At 41.0% G+C, this 14,653-nt stretch overlaps 1 protein-coding gene across 1 annotated transcript in view; it reads right to left on the bottom strand.

Annotated features, from left to right (window-relative positions):
* Positions 1-12,516, bottom strand: part of VPS37B (VPS37B subunit of ESCRT-I) — a 34,290-nt gene extending 21,774 nt beyond the window's left edge. The window contains exon 1 of the mRNA XM_075013000.1: positions 12,371-12,516. Within this exon, the coding sequence (XP_074869101.1) occupies positions 12,371-12,475 (105 nt within the window). The 5' untranslated portion in view covers positions 12,476-12,516. The remainder of the gene's footprint in view (positions 1-12,370) is intronic.
* Between the last annotated feature and the right edge of the window lie 2,137 nt (positions 12,517-14,653).

Here is a 14,653-nt window from a genome sequence, read left to right as displayed (position 1 = left end):
GGCTTCCAAGTTCACACGATGATGCTCAAAAATAGCAGCTTGGCCTCGAGCTTTGAAGTCTAGGCAGAGAATAGAACCTGAGCTACAAGTTAAGTGCTGTTTCAGAGCAGTGGCAGGGAACCTTTCTTGGGTCCGGGACCACTGACCCACAGAAAAATCCATCAGGGGAGAAATAAAAATGAGACGGGGTCGGGGGGGGGGGGGGGGGGAGAAAATCTTCTCTCAGTGATGTGCTCCTGACTGAGGCACCTCACTCTTTTCACACTCCAGCCCCACAGGCAGGGGGTGGAGAAGTGAGGGAACCGAGGTCCAGGGCTTCTGCCAGGCCAGATTAATTCCTCTGAGGATCTAAGGTGGGACCAAAAATGGGAGGTTCAGGGTTCAGTCTCTGGGAGAGGGCTGTCGGGGAGCAGATATGGGGTTTGGATGACAGAGATGGTGCAGGAACAGGCTGAGGGTCTCCACAGAAGGTGAACATTATTGGCGCTTGTCATCATATAAAAAAAAAATCACTGCTCAAGAAATTCTTACTTTATTTTATGTTTCCTAACATTTTATTATGTCTGAGTTTTCATGACAAGGGCTAATTGAACGAAGTACAGTCTACCTCCACAGAACGTAACCAAGCGAAACAACTTTACAATTAAGATTAAAACCACTGTTTTGGTCAACATACTGGAATTTGCTATTTAATGGTATCTGATTTAATTCAGAAGAAATAGATTCAAGAACTGTATTATTCACCATCATACAAAACCAGGCAGGCAATATTACAATTAAGGGATCGATATTGTACACTAGCAATAGAACACTCATCTTCTTCCAATTATTCATTGTCTACACTAGAAATGGTTTGCCAATGTAGCAATACTAGAAAAGTCTCCTGGATGGACAGACAGATATTGCCGCTAATGCTTATACCAGTTTCTCAAACAAAATAAACTATACCATGCCCATACCAGAGGTTTCCCTGGAATATCTAAGCGGATTAGCATTCTGATTTTTGCATTCCCAACATAGGTAATCCAGCAAACTTTTTAAGCGTAGACCAAGCCTTTAGTAAATCTACAAGTTTCTGCAGTGGAGAAAGACAGTAAATGAAATCTTTAGGGATTTTAGAGATTACTTTCCATAACATATGAAAAAGATCACCTAATATCTTCCACCTGGTTTTTCAGATGGAAGCATCATCCTAAGAAATCTCAAAGTCTATTTTCACCTCAGTGGATATCAAAGGCACGTGGAGGTGATAGCTGGAAGACAGAGAAAAGAAAGGAGGAAAAGAATGGCCTGAACCAGGATGGATTCTAGGTGGGTCTAAAATAGAGGTACAAATGCTATGAATCAGAATGCTAGAATATTTTCCTGCCTGAATGCTCTCCAAGAACACGGAAAATCAGAACTCCCAACTAACAGAGCAGATCAGATGATGTTCTTCAGTTATCAGTCAACATGGAAATTACCAACCTTCATTTTTAATACAACTTGAGTTAAGTCTTCACATGGTATAATATGCTAAACATGACTACATCTACATTAAATCATGTTACCAAAACGTATTCATTTAAAATATAGCTCCCATTTCTGTAGTTACCTCAAAAAGAGACAGACACAGGAAACAGCTTATACATAAAGTCTAGCAGAAGAAAAACATATCATGTTAAAAACTTGTAACTTGTTTAGGCTTGTCTTCATACTATTAGACTAATAAATTAAATTATCCCATTATTTTAAGTAAATTCAATCACAAATAAATTGTCTAGGTCAACTGTGGGGCTGTTTTCTGTGCTATAAGCAATCAGGAATACCATCCCTGATGTCACCACAGCCAATCTGGTGTCTGACCTCTGTAACTTTGTTCTCACACACAATTATTTCCAATTTGGGAACAATTTATACCTCCAGATTAGTGGAACTGCTATGGGCAACCGCATGGCCCCACAATATGCTAATATATTATGGATGACCTGGAACAATGATTCCTCAGCTCTCGTCCCCTATTAGCCCTCCTCTACTTAAGATACATTGATGACATCTTTATGATTTGGACCCATGGTATAGAAACTCTAGAAGAATTCCACAAAGACTTTAACAATCTGCACCCCACCATCAACTTACACCTCAATTACTCGACGCGAGAGATACATTTCCTGGACACTACAGTACAAATCAAGGATGGCGTGATCGGCACCACACTCTACCAGAAACCCACTGATCGCTATACTTAGCTACACACTTCTAGCTTCCATCCTGCATACATAACTAGATCCATTGTTTACAGTCAAGCCCTTAGGTACAATCACATTTGCTCTCATCCTACTGACAGAGACCAAAAACCACAAGATCTTTACCAAATATTCATAAACCTGAATTACCTGCCAGGAGAAATAAAAAAACAAATTGACAGGGCCAGACGAATACCCGGAGACCAGCTGTTACAAGATCGGCCCAAAAAAGCCAAGAACAGAACACCACTGGTCATTACCTACAGCCCCCAACTCAAACCACTGCAACACATTATTAAAGACCTACAACCTATCCTTAATCAGGATGCCACACTCCAGAAGGCCCCAGGTGACAGGCCTGTTCTCTCCTGCAGACAGCCTCCCAACATTATGAGGATTCTCACCAACAGCCACACAGTCTATACCACAGCAACACCAGTCCTGGGACTTTTCCTTGAGACAAAGCCCGCTGCCAGCTTTGTCCACATATCTATTCTGGGAATACCATCACTGGACCTAACCAGGTTAGTCACAGAGAATCATGGGCACATTCTCATGTTCCTCAACTACTATCATATATGCCATCATGTGCCAACAATGCCCAGATGCTTTGTATATTGGACAGACTTCAAACTCTCTCAGGCAAAGAGTTAATGGGCACAAAACAGACATAAAAACACTCCTGATCCACAAACCAGTCAGACAACATTTTAATGGAGTGGACCATTCTGTTAATGACTTAAGAGTCTGTGTCTTACTGAAGAGGAATTTTCACACTACTTCGGAAAGAGAGGCTGCTGAACTCTCTTTTATATTCAAATTCAACATATTAACACATGGTTTGAACCGGAATGTGAATTTTCTGAGTCATTATAGGGGCTCTTTTGCATACTTGGCTTAATCTAATTCTTGCACACACACCCCGTGGCCCTCTACTCTCTGATTTGCTCACCTTGATAATTTCTTTTCTGATGTGTCAACCTTGATTACTATTTTTAGTTCTCTATGCCTTAAATATTGAGTCTGTTCTGGTATGGCTATGGCCTGAAGAAGTGGGTCTGTCCCATGAAAGCTCACCTAATAAATTATTTTGTCAGTCTTTAAAGAACTACTTTACTGCTTTTTTGTTTTGATATAAAGGACAGTACAATGAAGAGAGGTCAGCTAAACCTACTGAATATACCCCTTAAAAAATGAAGCATTTAAGGGAATCACTCCCATTATATAAATTTAGTGCAAATTGAAGTAACAGTTTTAAATATGCTGTGCAAAAGGATGTGAAATCTAAACCAAACACTCTCTCAAGCAATCTCCCACAGATCCCTTTCCAGCTAGGAGGGAGGAATACTTCTATCAGCTACTAGCATGTGAGCCTTCCCTTTTAGGACTTTTTCAGAAGAGATCAAATCTGGAAATTAAGACACAGACTATAAGAATTAGATTTTCAAGTACATAATCCAAGCACAGACAAATAGTTAAATCCAAATGAATCAAACCAGAAGCCTGAAAAACTTTTAGCATAATTGCCTATGTGATTGGTGGAGAATTTTTATGAAACTTATTTAAATGTCAATGTGCATGAAGCCGTAATTTCAAAACAGAAGCAAAGCACTGGTCAGAATTGGCAACACCACTATCACCCTTAGATAGGGATGAAAACACAGTTTTCTGATTTAACTACTTGGGTTCTGGCTACATCCTACTGAACATTCAATGTAACAATATGGAGCTGGTCATAAGAAAAAGCTAATGACAAGGGTGTTGCTTAATGCTGACTGGGTCATTTGAAATTCAATATATGTAATTATAAAGACACAAGACTATGTGGCAAGAAATTGAAACCACAGTCACACATACGTAGGCGTAGTTAAAAAAACCCTAATCCCTGATTTTCCTGCCATGCCAACTGAGCTTTTTCAACCCTTAAAACGTTGGTTTACGTTAGACATTCTCCATAACTCTGTCATGTGGCACAATGGTGGTAAGTTACTGTGTAGTTTAGTTTCAGAATGTGTGTTCCCTAAGGAAACAATTCCAAACCAGATACCTACTGGAATGCAAAGCCTCAGTGAAACTAACCCCAACTAGCCACAAAGTCTAGCAAATCCAACCATAATTATAACCTTCCATTGGCAGACAATACTGTGAAGAGTCTCAACATTTCCACTAAAAAGCCTTATTTTAGTGAATTATAAATTTACAAAAAAAATATTCCAAGATGAAGCCATTAACCTGCTCTAAATTTAAGTCCACCCACACTTATTTCAGGCTTCCTTTCCCAAGCCCCCGTACCCTAATACTCCCACCTTCTACCCTCTTTTCTTCTGCCACTACAGAATTATATAAATGCAAAAGAAAACAGCCAAAATAAGAGGCTGTCTTAAGATATGGCTATGATCTTCCTTAAAGCACAGCTGCAGATTCTGAATATTGTATTAGTAAAAATATTTCAGTAACTGTTTAAATGGTCAAAAATTTTAGTGTCTGAAAATCTGGTCAAAACTTGGTCAAAGGACAATGATTATATGCAAAAACACAAGGAATTCTGTTGTGTAAGTACATTAGAAATAAGAGACACTTGTCAAAAAGATATGTAAATTAAACGGCGTAAAAAAAATTGCCCAAACGTGACAACTTATTCAAATCTGCAATGGAGAGCCTCCTTCCATCTAAGGTTTTGTCTACACTGGAGACATTTAGCAAAGTAACTCTCACTCTGCTTCCATCAGACTTGTTGGCAGACAAAGCTCTAGCATAGGAGTTCTATTTCTTACTTATGAAAAAGCTGGAAGTCCACCTTTCTAAGACTCCAGCTACACTATGAAATAAAGTCAAATTTAATAAAATCGACTTTTTAACTCTAGATTTTAGAAAGTCGACTTTGACTTTCCACAAATGTTCAGAAAGTCGACTTAGCTCGTCTCCATTGTCTTACCTACATTTGACTGTGAGAGCAATGCATTGTGGATACCTATCCCACGGTGCCTGTTGCCTTGTTGCATTCTGGGTTTTTGTGCTTGTGGCTTATGGGAAAAATGTGCTGCAAATACTCGTGGGTGTCTGATGTCAGGGATCCTTCCCCACTCTGGCACTCCAAGTGCAGAAGGCAGGGGCCTGTGAAAAACTTAAAACATCTTGCTTATACACACTTTACTTGAAAGCTGTCCAAAGTCACATATCCCCTGGATGGTAGAGCTGCATCCCCCCAGCCCTTGGAGACCCCTTTAACTCAGGCAGGCACACTGGGGAATGCCCCCTTTAGGTAAAACTCCAACCCCGTTCTCTCCTCTACAGAGAGCTTGAGAATGAAAACAAGATGTAACCTGATAACTATATGGCCCAATGGCACCTATGCAGACAAGACCCTTCTTATCACACAGGATCAGATCAGTTGCTTAAAAACAGAGATTTATTCACAAAATAAGAGAAAATAAATTATGGGGTTGCATGCAGAGAAAAATATTTCTCTGGGAATCAGCTTAAAGGTTACAGGGGAAAACATTAAGTCAAAGCAACAACAACAACAACAACAAAAAAGAAACCGAGCTAGCCAGTCTAACCAATTCAAAATAACCATAACCTGATTGCACCTAACTATACAGTTCCCAAAACAAATGAGAAGAAGGGGCTTTCAAAGTCCTGGGAGTCTATTCGAAAGGCCCCCGGCTACATGGGAGGCATGTGATTCAAAAGCAGCACTTTCGAATTGCCACAGCTGCCATTATGCTAATGAGGTGCTGCATATTCACGGAAGCACCTCATTAGCATCTTTCAAACTCCCTCATTAACATGCCCCTTCTGAAAGGAGGAGGCTCATGTAGACACAGCCTCATTGTTTTGTATCTCCCACTACTTTCACATCTACTAAGTGGCGTTCCAAAGAGCCTAACATACTGAAAACAACAAATCAATATGTTCCTCTGAGTTCATATTATACAAAAACTATTTGTTTTATAATCATTATCAGGTGGAGGACAAATGTTAAATTTACATCACTGAAGTGCTTTTTAATTCAACTTGCTGATTAAGTTAGTAGAAAGTGGCACATTTTCTGTTAACAACAGACTCGGGTGCTATACTCTGCAGAGACTGTATTTAAAGCTATGACCCCTTTCCTCTTGTGCACTCAAAGCCCTTGCTCCAAAAGACCGAATATAAAAGATTTTAGGGCTCTGTGGGAAAGGTCAACTGAAACTCTATACCTCAGCTTCTATCCATTACAAAAAAATTTTTCACTTGTTTTGGTGCTAGTATAGGAACTTTATCATGTAGCCCAGAATCCAAGCATTCATCTAAATATCTAGGATTAAATGAGATACATGGATCAAAAAACCACAACAGCGGAGTCTGGTTAATTCAGTCCATGCCCTTGATATTTAACATTTATGCTGCAATTGCATTAAGGGACCAAACAGGTCAAGATCTTACTGGGTTAGGTGCTGCAGAAACAGATAATGAAGTACCTGCCCCACAGAACTAAATCATGACATTATTGTGAGTATTTAGCATACATTTTCTCCTGGGTTGTTTTTGACATCTTATTTAAATTTAGTACTGATCTACTTATACGATATGGAACTATCCCAAAATGTACCAATTGGAGTTTAAACACTAATACATCTCTCACCAAAATTGTAAAGATTAGCTGTTAAAAGAAAATGAGGCCATCTCATCATCTGACTCCTATCTTTCAGGGTGGTATATTAAGGTCTGCGTTCTGCTGAAAGAGCAGCAATAGCAGTCTGAAAATACGAACAGGGTGGATGGTGTTGGCTAAGGCACTAGAGTACAACTCAAGAGAGTCAAGAGCAATTCTGGGCTCTGTCACTAACCTGGATCACCAAGGACAAATTATGTAAACTCATCATTCCTTATTTATAGTATGGGGATAACTACCTTACTGGATTGCTGGAGGAGTAAAAATATCATATGCAAAAAACACATCACAGCATTGAGCACCATAAAGTAGACTATAAATAAATGCAGAGACACACCAGTCTTCCCTCCCAGCAGTGTTTTAATGATCTGATAGTAAAAATGTCTTCTATCAGTCTTCACTAGTGCTCCCCATTGCACAATTGCACTGGTGTTAGTACAACAAAGAGCTATACAAAATCTTTGAAGCAGGTACACTCTCTTATATTTTTGTGATGCATCCAGCACAAATTTTGGGGCACACTATATCAAACTAAAAAAAAATATGAAATGAATGTTAGCAGTTCTGTAAACAAAACGCAGAACAAAAGATAGAAAACTATTAGATTTAGGCTAAAGCCATACTACAGGGGAAGATGAAACTCAGGGTCAAACTTCTGGGATTTCATTTCAAGCGTGCACAAAATGATGCTCCCAGGGGTCGTTGACTCCTGTACTCATGAGAGGTGAGGAATAAGGGAGGTGGAAGGGAGAAATGCTCTCATCAACCTTCTGCCATGGGAGAGATATGGAAGTCAACCGCCGATAAATCGATTTCGACTACACAATTGACACGGCTAAAATTGTGTATCAGCGGTCGACTTCTCTGTCTAGCGTAGACATAGCCTTAGCAACTTATAAATACATTAACAGACACTGAAACAGTTATTCTAGATTTTAATCCATTTTGCCTGAGCCCAGTGTGAGACTAACTTACGAACTATGGGGGAAAAAAGCATTATAGAGTCATGAGAACTGGAACAAATTCACATACAATGTATATCTTAAAATTAAGAACAAAATGTATAGCACCTCTGCAAGAGAACAACGATCAAAGCGATGTTCAACAAACCTGGAGTGAGGAATCAATCCCAGAACAATAAGGGAAAGAACTAGAACAGACAAGGAAAGAGATCATCCTTCTTACATTAGAGACTAGTATAAGTCTGTCAGTGTTGGTGAGTCAAACACACACTATTAAATTTGATGGATATTAAACACATTTATAATGTCTAATTTATCTTTCAAAATTAGGCCTTTAATAAAGTTTAAATAATTTATTTTCTTGTAGTAACTATAATTACATTAATGATGACCACATGCAGGGCAGCAGATATGGTATAAACAGACAAGCATTTTTACATCAGCGAGAAAGCACAAATAACGGTAATTTGTGCTTGGTAGACATAGGCAATTTATTAACTTGACACCAAAGAAAAACAAGCTGTAGTTATAGGCATATTTAATTGTTAACCTTGTAACTAACTTTCATGTTAGCCAAACAGTATATAACCACATATAGGGAGTCAAGAAATCTGAGCATCTGTTTACTTGGTTTAAACTTGATCTCTCTTTTTCACCAGTTCTTTTCTAGCATCTTTTGAGAAAAACAGTATACCAGAAAACTTTCCTGTGGTTACCACTATACTTTGAAATCATGTGGGTAATAAGACAATTACATTTTTGGTTTCTTGATTTTACATCTATTTAAATTCATAAACAGTGTCTGCTTTCACCAGTTGTACTTTGTTATATTTTAAAGGACTGCATAGTTCCATATCATGATGGCTCATGGTTACTGAGGTACAGCTCCAAAACATGAACCAAGGGAAAAATCCATATTCACAAGGAACCCAAAAAGGTTGCTGAATCTTGTATTACTCAGATCACCCACAGACTGACAGCCATTAGCTGCTCAACTCAATTCAGAACGTATCAGAGGTTCTCTGATTTATGTAAATATAGTACTGCTATTCCATAAAAATTAATATTGTAGATTTGTTCTGTACTAAAAGATTAAACCCAAAGAATTATAAAATTCCAAAGAACCTTAATAGATGAGGAGCATAATTAGAAAATTGCTTTTCTTCTCATTCTAACAGATAAGATGTTCTCTGTTCAACTGTTAAAAAGGCTACAGGTTTCAAAAGTAACTTTATAAAATAGAGTAAACTTCAGTGCCACATTCTGACATACACTGAGTGCTATGACGGCAATAAGGACGTGATTTGACAACATACAAATCTTTCCAAAATACATATGAGAAACACGTTACCTTTAATACAGGGGCTGGTTAATTTTAGCTTTCAGGGAAAAAAAAAATCTTGGTTTCCCAAACCTTTCTTCTTGTTGAGAGTGGAATATTGTTCCATATGCTGGGTTCTTTTTACAGTAAGAACAAAGGATTTGTCGATTGTGGAGTAATTAACTCCAGTCAACTTTGACAGGAAAAAAAAAAACTATGATCCCAAAAAAATGTCCCAGGAGGCATGATATTTGAGCATGGTCAATTAAGTTATTCCTTTCAGGGACTTGGGGCCAAACCCAGCAGCAGGATGCTTTTGAATGGATTCAACAAGCCTGTGTGGACCTCCACTAAAGATACCTTGGGTACAGGGGTCCACCCATGTATGCAACATTGCTGGATCATGCCTCTGTATTGCAAACCCCAAAATGGACAAAGTTAAAGGCAATAACTGGAGGAAGACACATTTCTTCAAAACATTAGAAAACTTTAAGCAAAACAATGTGATAGCTGGCACACAGTCAAATGTAGTTACTAAAATCCGTGATTTCACCAGTTTTGGATGGCACTGGGAATAGAGAAGGGACACTCGACAGCACTTGTTACTAAGAGTTAACCACTCCAGAATTGGGCAAATGAGTTTTTAATTGAATGGATTCTGCTAAAACCTCTATGCACAATAAAAAAGACTTCACTATAGCAGACAGTAACATAGCTGTGTTTTGGCCCAACACTAAATACCTTCAAACCTAGCCACACATTCCAGATACCACAAAATATTCCCTCAGGTCTGAGGAACTTTACTCTACAATTTAAAATATTTCTCTTGCCAACTAAAGAGGAAAATCATTGGATCAGTTTGAGAATACCATCTAGTTCTGCAAACTCAAAAGGGTTTCTACCATATTTATTTCATGCTAGTCTCCCACAAAGCACATCCAGTTTTGACCTGTACATCCTGGAAAAAAAAGGAAAAAAAAAAATCTCACACACTATGGTCCAGATCCTCAACTACAACAGATTGTCAGATTCCACAGAAAGGTGCGACTCCAATTTATGCCCTCTGAGAATCTGGCCCATTATCTCTCACTGAAAAATAACCTGTTGAATTCACAGAAAGGTAGCTGTGTTAAGTCTGTATCCATAAAAACAAGGAGTCGCGTAGCACCTTAGAAACTAACGGATTTATAAGGGCATTAGCTTTTGCAGGTAAAACCCACTTCAGATATCTAATGAAGTGGGTTTTACCCACAAAAGCTAACGTCCTAATACGTCTGTTAACTTCTACCATAGGACTCCCCGTTGTCTCTGCTGAATTCATTTTACATTTAGTGTGTAACAATAGTGACATCATCACCCAATAAATTATTTTGTTAGTCTTTAAAGTGCTACTTGACTGCTTTTTTTGATTAATCTGTAACAGGAGATCATTACATTATTAACGTTCTTGTATGATCTATTGTAATCTCAAGGTTACCTCCACACACCCAAGTTATCACAACAAAACTAAGAAGTATATGCTGATTCTTTTAACATTAAACTGAGTGGCAAACCCACAGAGAAAGGAAACTCACTTATAGCTGACACTTCCCAAATCGCCTTCTTATTTCCATATTTCACATACGGCAATAAGTGATGCAACTGGTAACCATAATGGTATGCAATAATTACTTCAGACTCATTTTTGAACATGTTTTAATTTGTTACTTCCTGAACATTGGCTTAACAAGAGGTTATGGCTGTACAAGTACACAAGGATGTCCATGCATGCAGATAAACTAAGAAAACTTCCATTTGCTTTCTTTAAAGCAGTACTCCCTAACTGCCAGCCAACACCGGCATACCTCCTATGGTTTTATACTACCTTGATGGGCCCTTTCAAAACAGCGGTATCTTAAATCTCATGAGTAACACAAGAGCACATACTCTAGCTCTGGTATATTCATGCTCTCCAATAATTTTATGTATGGAGAGGCTTCATCTCAGGTTATACACGTAATTGAAATATCGGTGGGATGACCTGTGATCTTGTAAAAAAATTAAGGAGCCTTATATCAAACTACAACATACAGCATTCACACAGATATTCCTGTAACAATTAACATATATTAGTTCTAAGAAGGCATTTAATCTGAATTTCTTGAGGCTATAATACACTAATAAGACAAATATGTAAAAAGCAGTACCAACACTCAACTAATTTCTCTTCTGCCTTCAGCTTACCACACAGCAGCAAATGGCATTCTGTTTTGTGTTAGCATGAAAAAACAGTTGCTTTTAGACTGAGACCATGAGCACGTTTTATTATGGAGCACGATTTTTCTTCTTTTTGCCCAAGACAGAAAAACCATGGAAACAAGAGGTGTATTAATGGAAAGACTGATACAATCTCAGCTACAGTGGTGTCTCTATAGTGGAGTACAATGATCTGTTGAACGCTTCCAGCATTTCAAACCTGTAGCCTAGGCTGGCTTTGTGCTTTCGTACTATCCAGCTACTGAACAGAGCAGAAATGCTCCCTTATAGAGTACCAACAAAGGAGGATGTAATAGAATGGCTATAAACCGGTCAACACCCAGAGGTTCCTTATTTGATCAGCTTTTTTTTTTCTTTTAAATGACCAAACCCACAGGCGCAAGCAACGCAAATAAAGCGGAAAACGATCACCTGATCCTAAGTGAACCTGACCTGGGGTACGAGGGGGGAGAATTACACCCAGGACTGGAAACTGTCTCCCCAGGAAGGCACCACGTTTAGCAAGTTATAATGGAGAGCCCCAAACGCAAACGGGGGCTGGAACCCCATAACCAGAGGGACAAGGTGGTCCCTAAACCTACCTCCCTTCAATCTCTCCGCTGGGTGGAGGGTCCTAACCCTTCCCCCATCCACACACAGCCCCGCCCCTCACATCTACCAGGAGCCAGAGGGAGTTCAGGCAGCTCCCAGCCCGTCCCCTCTACAGCCGGAAAAGGGGGGGGGGGGTCTGGCCCCGCTCGGCTGCGGGGAGTCGCCCCAACATGGGGAATTTCCCGGCCGCAGGACGAGAGGCCCTGTGGGGGGCTCCCTTCCGCGCCCCCATATCCTCGCTCGGCCTCGCGTCCCTTCCACGCGCCCCATCCCCCATGTCAGCCCCCGCCAGCCCGGCTCGCTGCCCCGGGCCCGTCACCTCAGCTCCAGAGCCGACCCCCGCGCCCGCCCCGCTCACCTCCTCCATCTCCCGGGCCATGCCCTGCAGCTGCTCCTCGTCCTCCAGCAGCTCGTTGAGCTGGCACAGGGTCAGCCCCTCCAGGCGCCGCGAGTCCACCGCCATCCCGGCCGCTCGGCTCCGCTCGTCCGAGCCGCTGCCGCCTGCGCCGCCCGGGCCCTGCTCCTACTCCTGCCGCCGCCGCCCGCGCCAAACCGGAAGTGCTCCCCGCGCGGGTGGGCAGAGGGAGACGCCCCGCGGCCCGCAGCGCCCCCTGCAGGAGCGGGACAGTTGGGGCGCGGGGGCGGGGAGAGCGAGCGGGAGAATCTGGAGGTCGGAGGAGGGGACACTAGGAGGGAGCTGGGGGTCACTGAGGGGGTTCTGGGGGGTTACTGAGGGGGAGACACTAGGAGGGGAGCTGGGGATCACTGAGGGGTAGGGTTACCATATCTGCCCTTTCAAAAAAGAGGCGTCCCCTGAGAGGGAGTGTATCTGCAGGGATATCTACCAACTAACCTAATAACATACTATATAACACATTAATACAATCTGAATGGGTAGAAACTGATACAGGCACACTCCTGTCTAAGGGATGTCCTCTGTGTTCACGTTGGTAACTCTACTGAGGGGGAGACATTAGGAGATGACCTAGGGAATTAATGAGGGGATACACTAGCATGGGAGCTGGTGGTCACTGAGGGGAGACGCTAGGAGGGAAGTTGGGTGGTTATGGAGGGGAGACGCTAGGAGGGGAGCTGGGGGTCACTAAGAGGGTGTCGGGCAGACCCTGATGGGAACTGGGAGGAGGGTTGATGAGGTGGATTCAGAGCAGTGGTGAAGGGTTTTGGATAGGTGTGGTCTGGGAAAGTAAAGTGGCAGAAGTATTGAGGACAGAAGGAAGATAAGTGGGGTTGGACAGACTGGTCCACTGGGTTTGGGATACTCTAGGCCAGGGGAAGGACTAAGCAATGGAGACTGAATGCCTCTTTTTGCCCCATATGTAACCCCTTCAGGTGAGAGTTGAGGTATGCTGCCAGGTCAGGGACGAAGATGCTTTTATTGTCCCCTTCCCAAGCAGTACTGCTTCTGTGGATAACGATATGACACTTTTCACCAGCAAAAAACTACGAAAGTTCCAGTTACAATCAATTAGTTTCAGGTTCTGCAAAGACTTAGGCATGTCCTCAAACATGTCAATATTTAGAGAACTGGGGACTGAGAATTTATATTTAACACAAAGGCTGCATCTACACGAGCAAGTTCTTTTGAAAAACCCAAACCTTTTTCAAAAGAACTGGTGGAGTGTCTACATACAAAACGAACTCTTTCGATCTGACATTTAAAGAACGCAGCCCTTTTTCCAGGGACTCTCTTCCTCTCCCAGATCAGGAAGAACACCTTTTTCCAAAAGATTCTTCTGAAAAAAAGCCTGTGTTGACGCTCCGCAGTCCCTTCTTTTGAAAGAGTCCTCATGGTGCTGGATTTTTCAATCCCTTGCCCATTCTTTCAAAAGAGCGAGGGCTGTGTTGACGCACTCTACTGAAAGAGCAGATCGCTCTGTCAATCCACTTTCTTGCGTGTGGACACAATCTTTTGAATGAAGATTTTCTGGAAGATTTCTTCCAGAAGACCTTTCAAAGGTTCACTGTAGTGTAGATGCAGCCTAAATGACATAATGTATCTCTTGCTGGTTTACATTTTGTAAGTAACAAGAAAAAGTTGGAATCCCTTTATTTAATAACAATAAAGGGTAACAATAAAGGTTTGCTTTGTCATTTCTATTTAATACAAAATTAAAGAGTAAGAGTGAAATCCATGTATGGGATTTATAATGCAGTTCATCACAATAGCAGTTGAGCACCTGTGTAAAATCATCAGCAATAATTAATTCATTGGACAGCTGTGGGTCTCTTGTACTCCTCCCTTTTTGGCGTCATAAATCTGCATGTTTTTGTTTTTGTTTTGTTTTGTCAGGGTAGAAAATTTGTTGGCAGTATGGGAATTGGTGTTTCACTTGTGTCCATTATTTAAATTGGAAAGACTTTCTCTATGAGAAAGGCTTTGCAACCCTTCCTAAAGATGCTCAGACTCTGCATTCACAGACTCTTTACTGGAGGGTTGGTCTTTAGCCAGATCCTTTTAACAGATAATGTTTTGCCTCCACTTCTTGTAGACTTTGTCCTGAGCTTTGAGATCTGCTTTGTCCCAGAGGAGCTCTGCTGTCTTAATGATTCACAGACTGAATTCAGTCTTTTATGTAATTGATTCTTGATTAATTGCTTTGAAAAGCATCACCAAAACTAG

This window comes from Carettochelys insculpta, chromosome 18 (genome assembly GCF_033958435.1).
Source record: "Carettochelys insculpta isolate YL-2023 chromosome 18, ASM3395843v1, whole genome shotgun sequence".
NCBI lineage: Eukaryota > Metazoa > Chordata > Testudines > Carettochelyidae > Carettochelys > Carettochelys insculpta.
The sequence above is the reverse complement of the archived record's forward strand: the minus strand, read 5'-3'. Positions and strand labels throughout refer to the sequence as shown.